The following is a 9329-nucleotide window of genomic DNA, read 5'->3' as shown; positions in this document are numbered from 1 at the left end:
TAAAACTTGTTTCTATAGTAAAAAAAAAACAATGTAACATAACACTATCATATGTTTAGAAAGTATTATGAGATTTTTCAAGATCTTTAACTACATGACTTTGTTTTTATATTACACTTGTATAATACAAGTAAACCATTAAAATACAATACATAAAATATTAAATATAAAAAAATAAATATATTTCAAACAATTTTTTCGTCTTATTAATTAAAACCGTTTTTTAAATTAAAAATAATTGTTTTTAATACAACAGGAAACAAATGTATAATTATATACATCATTGCACAACATAACTACTAGTTTATGAAATATATTCCTGTAAGTTTAGATGACAATAATTTTTTTAAATAAATATTAATACAATTTTCGATTTCTCTTTAATAATTTTCAAAGTATCTGTTAATGATAAGTTTTGCACGTAGTCAAGTAAAAAGTGTATATGACCACAAGATTAGTGCACATTTTTTTTTATAGTTTCTCATTTACCTATCTTCATATTAGAATAATTATACACCTTTTTTAATATATTTTTTTTCAACAAATTCCATTCTGCTGTAAAGTTATTATCACTGAAAAATATTAGTTTTAACAAAATAACTTTTAAGGTTTACAATATTTTTGTAAATTTTTTATTTTATTTTAAGGTTTAAGACTTTTTACAAACAGAAATTTCACATAATTAAGTATATATGTTTAAATATAAGCTTAAAATTTATAATTTAATTGGTTGGGTTAGGCTAATTTATCCTGATGCAATAAAGATATGAAATCAAAACTTATCAGCAAGGAGAAAATAATAAGCAGTGTTTTAAAGATCTAAAAGTGGAATCTAAAAAATTAAAACAGTACAGTTACATTGTAAAAACGGCTCGAAACAGGTTATTCGAAATGGATAGACTATTCAAATATGATATATCTGTTAGTAGAAATAAAAGTGTGCTATTTTCTTTATAATAAATTATAAAATATAAAAGTGTGTTACTAAAAACTACAATAGATTGTAAATAACGTAAACAAAAATTTTATTACTAGTTCAGTTAAAATAAAAATAAACGAAATAATTCCTTTTTATTTGATATAATTTCTAGAAAAAAATATGTTATAAATTAGAAAAAAAAAATTGAAAATTGTTTCTATCTAATTATATTATATTTTATTTATAGTCTAATAAGATTAAGAGCGTTCAAATTAAGTAGCACTAGTAATTATTTTTATAAAAATTACAATTTAAAAACGATTTAACTATAATAATTATATTCAAAACTGGTTATTGATTATTTTACATTTTTAAGAAATAAAATTTTCAATTATCTAATCTTAATTTTAAACATTTTTATAAATAAAGATTTTTTTTTTCCAAAATTTCTATTCAAATAAAAATTTAAAATACCCAATGCATTAAAATTGTGTAAAATAAATTTAAACATTTATTTTACATTTCTTGTACAGTTACTGATATAGTTATAGTAATTTTTTATATAGAATTCTATATAAAAATTTCGGAGAAAAAATGTTTTTCATATTAACGGATATAATTATAATAAGAAAGTAAATGAATAACCAGTTTTGACGGAGGGTCTGCAATAGTCCACTCTGCAAAATATAACTGTGTACCTACAAATATCACTGTTATTCATTAATGAGTATATCTATCAGATTAAGTTGTCATGTAATCATATAGATATAGTCAACGAAAAGATCAAAGAAATTGTAAATGAAAGAACGAAAGATAAATAGGAAAAAAAGAGGGGTTAATATTAATGAAGTAAATAAATTGATGTTACATATTTAGTTACTGATATTGGGAATTATGAAGTCAAAATATTTTTTTAAGTAATTTTAATAGTTGAATTGTATTGTTTTTTTATTTAATTTTTCGGTGAATCTATAAATGTTTAAACAAAAAACCGAAAACCCCAACCCAACTGAATATATACAACTTTAAATCATTGAATATAAAATAACAAGTGTATTAATAAGAATATAGAGTGTCATTTTTATAATTAATTATTATATACCTACTTGTAAAAAATCTATTATATTTTTTGTAGATTATAGTTTGAAGAAAAATAGTAAGTGTCCTGAAAATTTTGTTTAATAATATAAAAACCACAATTTTTAATAGAAAATAAGATTTAAAATATTTTTAAATCCAACACAATGTGTAACATTTTATTTTTAGTACACCAATATTTTCTGTAAAAATGATTGGAAAAAAGTTATTTGTTTAACAATTTTTATTTTAATGCATTAAGATTGTTAAAAAATGTTAGTGGAAAACTTTATTTAAAGTTATTTTTCATTTTAAATTTGTTTCGGAATATTAGTAACACACGTTGGTACTAATTTTTGTACTCAACAATAATTGTACTACTATAAGTAAGCAGTCCACAATAAGACTAATTTATGTTTTTTTTGTTTTATTTTGTATTTTATAATTGAAATAACTTTATAAAAATATTAATTAAATATATAATTTTTATCAATATACTAGAAACAATGTCATTTGATACATATGTTTTACGAAAATTCAAATAAAACCTTAAATACAGAAGCGGTTTTAACAAAGAAACAAAAAAATATTTTTGTTTTTAAATTTTTGAAATGCTCTAAAACATCTGCGGTCTTAAATTAATACATATAATGCAAAATTTAATTTGAGAAAAACAATTGAGTTCAGAGTTTTACAAACAAAACAATAATCTTCTATAGATAGTACCTTATGGTACAAATATATTTTTATTTTTTATAAATAGAACTTCTTAGTTCTAAAAAATTTTAGTAAACATTGTATACCTTGACAACAATGAAAATAAGAATATCAACATCATACAGTCTAATATTTAATATATTAAATGACTTTTTTACAGAAAGAAGAAAAGTTTATCTAGTGACATATTCTCGGTGAAAGGGGAAGTGTTTACTCCTAAACGATAATACTCTATATTTTGAAAAAATTTAGACCATGTAATCCAAAAACTTTTAACGAAAAATGTAAGAAAACATGACAATGAACACAGAACCAGATAATATTGAATTTTCAACAAATATTAAAATAATTTTAAGGTTATTAAAATATTTTTTTGAAAATGGTACTTGATATTCTTAAGTTGTAGATCAATTACCCTGTAAAAAAGATAATTGATTTATTACTAACCACTAAATTTCTCCTAAAATAATAATACTTTTGAAATTTTTATCTTGTTTAGTATTATTAATTTCTCGATTTTGTAGTAATTAAATATTTTTTTTAAGTTTATGACTCATTCGTTTTAAAGGTACTAATATGATTTTGTTTAAATTGCAACATACACATTATTTAACTAGTTCATATACTATAAAATAATCCAAATAACAACATTTAAACTAGTAGATCAGAAGTTACATACACTTTAAAATATAGACCGGAGACGAGGTGAGGGTTAAGTTATTTTTATCGACGCTCATTTTTTGCAGCGCTACACCTCCGACCTATGTATAAAAATATGTATAACTCCTGAATTAGTGGTTAAAAAGTTGTTATCGATCAATCATTTTTTTAATTAGATCATTTTTAGTGAGTTACATATTTATGCGCCACTAAAAAAATTAATTTAGTAACCTAAAAAGGACAACAAGCGTCGGAGCTAAAAAAAAAATGATTACTGATATATTAAGATAAATAACAAAATGAAAATAAAATTTTTAAAATTATTATTTCAATAGAAATTTAACGATCAACGATAAATGAATCTTTTTTTACAATGAGGAATACAAGAAAACATTATTCTTTTATAACTAACAATGTAATTGGGTTCTTTAATGCTCAAATATCTTGAGAAATAATAATTATTTTTTATTCCGAAAATTTATAAAATCGCAAAGTAGATTTTGCCATGACTATGACGATAAATTGAAAACAATTCGGTTGATTTTCGAGGTTATTCAATTTTTTCTATACAATTGTTAAGGAATAGACTTTTTGAAATTATAGAGTGAGCCACTTATTTATAAAATATAATGTATTTTTTATAAAAACAACTAACTAAAAGTTGGCGAATTCTTTTTTTTTTTTTAATACATTTAAACATTTATCATATTTTTTTTAAATTTTAATTATATAAACCTAAAAATGAATAATTGTCATACTGTTTGTTTGTTTGTTGTGCCGATTCAATTCGTAAAATCTTTTTATTTATTGCTCACTGTAAATAACCTTTAAATATATTAATCTCCTTGCTACGTTTATACATTGAGTGATATCATCAAAGCAAATATTAGTCAAATTAAATACTAGTTACAAATATGTTTTATAATGTTCAACATAATAATATATATTACACAGTAATAACTAAAAAAACAATAAATGATTATCTATGATTGTCTTAAAATAAAATTCTTAATATATAATTATTATAAATAAATAAAATGTGAAAATTCTAACTGTTTTTAATCGCTCAGTCAAAAATTTAAAAATATATATTAACAGTCAAAAGATTATGTAATAAAGTAATTTTTTGAAACTAAAAAAAAATATATAAACAGTTTAATCTAACTAATTATGTTGAGAATAATTTTTTAAAATAAACAAACAAAACATGTTTTGTTTGAGTTAAATTAGAAAACTTTTAATATTCATGATACATAAAACTTGATTTATCGTTTTATATTAATATTCACTCATTTAAAGCAAACAGCATATTGACTAGAATTTATATAATTGTGTGATAATGGTATCCGTGGTACTCGGTGGTAACAATTAATTGGTGATGAATATAGTACATAAATATTAATATAATATATAATGGTACAGTGCCGTGCTATTTACAATGCAAAACATTTTGGAGAGTATTTATCTTTCCATTTAGTAACTCTCTTCCGACGTTGTGGTGGGCGATCCACATATACACTCGTCTCCAGTGCGTGCTTGAATCCAATCCAAATAATTGGCGACTCTGGTATAAACTCCAGGATAATTTTCTCTGGCACAACCTTTTCCCCAAGAAACGATACCTGACAATTAAATAATTGATTATAGACAATTAAAGAAAACAATTCGTTTTCAAGTAAACTCACCGATTACTTCAAAGATATTCGATGAATCTATGATCCTATGCATTGGTCCACCACTGTCACCCTACACGAGAAAATAAGACAACATAATCATGAGTTATGCAATTCGGATAATAAACCGAGTCTAATAAAAAATAAAGTGATTTTTGTTTTACTTAAAGTAATCATTTGTGTCTATCGAAACTGATTGGGTTTTAGTGCCAGTACAATTTTATACACTTTAAGTATTTAATATTGGATTTTTTTTTTAAATTGTAAGTTTTTGTATTAATATTAACGGACATGAATATAACAATGTAATAAATTTATACCTGACAGGCATCTTGTTGGCCTTCTTTGAATCCTGCACAAATCATATTGCCGGTAATTTTTTCTGGTGCATATCCCATTCCCTTACAGTCTTCGTTAGATATTATTGGAACTTCGACCTTTTGTAGAATGTTGGATGATTTTTTACGTTCTCCCAGTCTTCCCCAGCCGATCACTGTGCCTTTAGATCCTTCGTATGAAATATCAGCTGTAAACATAGAGTTAAACAATTTTCATTCGTTTGTTTTGAGACTATTTTTATCATTTGTTTACTGACAAGACGTTGGTAAGCAAGCAAGTCTGACCCAAGGACTTTCTAGAGGAGCGGGTTCGCGAAGCTCAAGAATAGCTATGTCATTGTCAAATGTACTCAAACGGAAGTCTTGATGCCTGTGAATTCTGAGCACATGATGAACCGACTTACGACCGGTATCAGTTTTCCTATCATGCTCACCAATGGTAACAGTGAGGTCTTTTGGACTAAAACTTTTAATAAAAAATCGTGTATTGTTAACTGGTTACAATTAGTTACATTCAGTGCAGATTAGTGATTTTAATTATTTATAGACATAATATTTTACACAAAGGTTGTTCCTTGATAAATGAAGATCATGTACACACCCTATTATATATTATGAGAGACACTTACGATTCGACACAGTGAGCGGCGGTGAGTACATGTTTTTTTGTAATCAAAGTTCCTCCACAATAAAATTGACCTCGTCTGGCCAAAGTTGCAGCCCAACCGAACTCATTCTCACGAGCGTCCTTGCCGTTTACGATCTTAGCAAATATCGATCGTCTATCTTCAGGTTGTATGCCACACTGTTTTTCTAGTAATAAAAGAACGATTTTTTTTTTTTTGTTATTGTTTTAAGACAATAATTTTTATTGATCTCGAGGAATGGAATTTAGTAAGTTCAAGGTAATTTAACGAAATGCATCTTACAATGTCAAGATATATGTTATATAACGACTATTACAGTATTTTATCTACCGGAAGAGAGTTTCATGATAGTCTTTTAATAAACTTCCATAAAAAATTAACTTGTATTGTATAATAGAACTTGAAACAATGTTTTTTTTTTGTTGGTCTTTTGTATAATAAGAATTCTGTTGAAAATTAAAAGGATTTTATGGAGTTTTATATCTTTAACTATTTTATTACACCCAGAGCTATATGCTAAAAAAAATGTAGAATTGATAATTTTTCTTTATAAACTTTTAGAAATTTAATTAAAGAATAATTAAAAGTTAAAATGAAGGTTGATTTAGTTTTTAACTAAGTTTTAGATCCCATAAAAACAATACGAACTTTTTGAATTTTGCGCGCAAAATAAAACATTGAAAGGCATTTGCATGTTATTACACAACTCAAAGCTAGAATAGGTCAATAAAACAATGGATTTAACTGTTAAATAACAATAAATACTAGCGACAAAACTGTTGTACCTTCGTACACTTGTTCAGCTATCAGCTCTTTTAAAATAAAACTATAACTTATTGACAATACATATCAGGTTCAGTTAGGTAATTGTATTTACCAAGATAGTTATTTTACTGCCACTAAAACAAACAGCTGATATAAACTGCAACTGTTGCATAAACATAACACAATTTTAATTGAAACCATCACGCTTTAACGACTCGGATTATTCAAAACATTAAATGCAATTCATCTGAATAGGCCTACTTAAGTTTTGTAATGAATAAAAAAACGCATTATTCAATAAAGTTGGACCAATTAAACAAAATAGACTAAATATACTTAAAGTGAAACGAAGAAGTATTCATGATCAGTATAATAGTTTTTGTTATTTGATGGAAGTTTTAATACATAAACAGACATATTTGAATTGTTGCAAGTAGAATTAATAAAAAACTTTGACGATAACGATAAAGTAGTTTCCGTGTACTTGAAATAAGACAACGATCTCTCAGATTCTCTACCGGTTACGCAACAAGCACTTGTACATGTTACCATATCAAAGTATGCTCAAAAATTCTTTCTCGGCGTTTGGGAAAATGTTATGCAAACAAGTATGTGTTGCCAGTAAACGGTCATTAGGCCTACGTTGTAATAATGTATTTTGTAGATAAACAACGCGGTGAATATAATTATTTGGAAATACTGCGCATTGCTCGATTGAACTCTACTCGATACTCAAAAAAAAAAAAAAATAGATAACCAAAANTTCACGACAAAAAAAAAAAAAAAAAAATAGATAACCAAAACACACTTGAATTTTACTACCGTAGTGAGTGAGAGATGCCCACACCCAACTTTCGTTTACAAAACAATGCAATAACGACAATACCAGTGTGTTATTTACACGCCAGAAATACGAGGTAATCGATGTTACTCTACTCTAATTTAAATTGGGTCATAAAAAATATTGTACTGCAGAATACTAGAGATTTCGCTAAAGGGTAAACTTCATTTGGGATTTAAAACAAAAAAAATACTATGCAACAGATATATCTAAAATATTACCTTACTTGTGTAATACTTGCAGATCAATTAACATAATTTATATTCATACAGACTAAGACAATTCACCGTAACACACGTTGGGTTAAGGTTATCACTGATCGACTGAGTTCCGGTCGATCAAACCGCGTTGTGGTCGAGTCCGATTTTGAACGGTCGTTAATTATACGACACAATTATTTTACTCGAAGGCATACAACCAAAGTTGTCAATTCAAATCAGTAATGAGCATAAAAAAAACGTCCAACAATTTACCCGTGAACGTGCAGCACCAGTGTTTAAATCGCCAGCAGATACTTTTAGGATCCCCTTTTGCATTTAATACGGTACATTTAATAAAAAAACATTATTTTTGATATTTACCACACGAGGAGCAATACTTAACAGCCGGCCCTTGTTCTTTTGAAGATTGTTCTTCCGGAAAATCAAACTGCAACGGAAGTTGGGGCTAAAACAAAAAAATGCTGTTACAATTACCAGTGACCGGTTCGGAGAATCGCAATGGTGTGTATGCGTTAACGCGTATTTACTTTTGAATGAAATGTGTTTTTTATTTAATTGGTTAAATATAATATACTGACCCAAGTAAAGGCTGCACTGGATAGACACGAGGCGGTGGCTAAGAGCGAGGCGACGAAGAGAGTCGTTGGGCGCATGTCGACGGTCGAACGGGTTGTGTCAGTGGTGGCGACAGCAAAGTGCGCGTGTCACTGTCTGTTCCGGTGTTGAATGGCGTACGGGTACAACGAGACGGCGGCGACAACGGCGGCTGTTAACGCGACAAGAGGACGAGACGGACCGCGGGCACGCTGCAGGATCAACGGCGCCGGCGTTATATATGCGGCACGCTTGTCCGGTGCCACTACACTACATGCTGTCTAACAGCCTTGAACGGCCCTAAGGTTACTGACGGCCACACGCACTCGCGCACCACACCGTAATATTATTATACCGATCCAAAATATTATGTTACTAATTGTTGCCAGTTTTTAGCTGTTATCTAACGTCTACGATAATGATGCACGTTTGTAGGTCAAGCGCCCGCACGTGCCACCTAAAGTCGACACCCCTTTAACGTCCCAATGACCGAAAGAGCAACGAGATAGTCACGGATACATAAGTTAGTAACTTACAGTTATCTCGGGGCCCTTGGATACTAATCTCAAAGTCATGACTAGTGACACATCGTTGCAATAATTACAACTAGAATTCTTTAAAAAATACTACACGTTACAAATTTGCCCATAAAAATCAACGGAACTTAACTCGTATACTAAAATAATTGATATACGTAAGTATTCCTTAAATGTAAAATACATTGAATTAATAAAAATAAAATTGTCCTGTTAAGATAGTAGTTAAAATTATACCCAAACGGATGTTTGTTTTTAATGAGAAACCAATTTGCAAATAATTTAAATACAATAAAATAATTTAATCTAGTCAAAACATTTATTTGATAAACAAAATGCAA

General features: G+C 27.5%; 1 protein-coding gene across 1 annotated transcript; it reads right to left on the bottom strand.

Annotated features, from left to right (window-relative positions):
* Positions 1–4411: 4411 nt before the first annotated feature.
* Positions 4412–8559, bottom strand: LOC126902792 (trypsin-like). Its single transcript, XM_050680398.1, has 7 exons — positions 8437–8559; positions 8219–8303; positions 6014–6197; positions 5642–5850; positions 5367–5572; positions 5059–5119; positions 4412–4995 (listed from the first exon to the last, which is right to left on the bottom strand). The coding sequence occupies exons 1-7, from the start codon at positions 8509–8511 to the stop codon at positions 4847–4849; spliced, it is 969 nt and encodes a 322-aa protein (XP_050536355.1). The 5' UTR covers positions 8512–8559; the 3' UTR covers positions 4412–4846.
* Positions 8560–9329: the final 770 nt, after the last annotated feature.

This window comes from Daktulosphaira vitifoliae, unplaced genomic scaffold, assembly GCF_025091365.1.
Source record: "Daktulosphaira vitifoliae isolate Bord-2020 unplaced genomic scaffold, ASM2509136v1 Scaffold_3, whole genome shotgun sequence".
In the NCBI taxonomy this organism is placed as follows: Eukaryota; Metazoa; Arthropoda; class Insecta; order Hemiptera; family Phylloxeridae; genus Daktulosphaira; species Daktulosphaira vitifoliae.
This window is presented reverse-complemented; position numbering and strand designations above follow the sequence as displayed.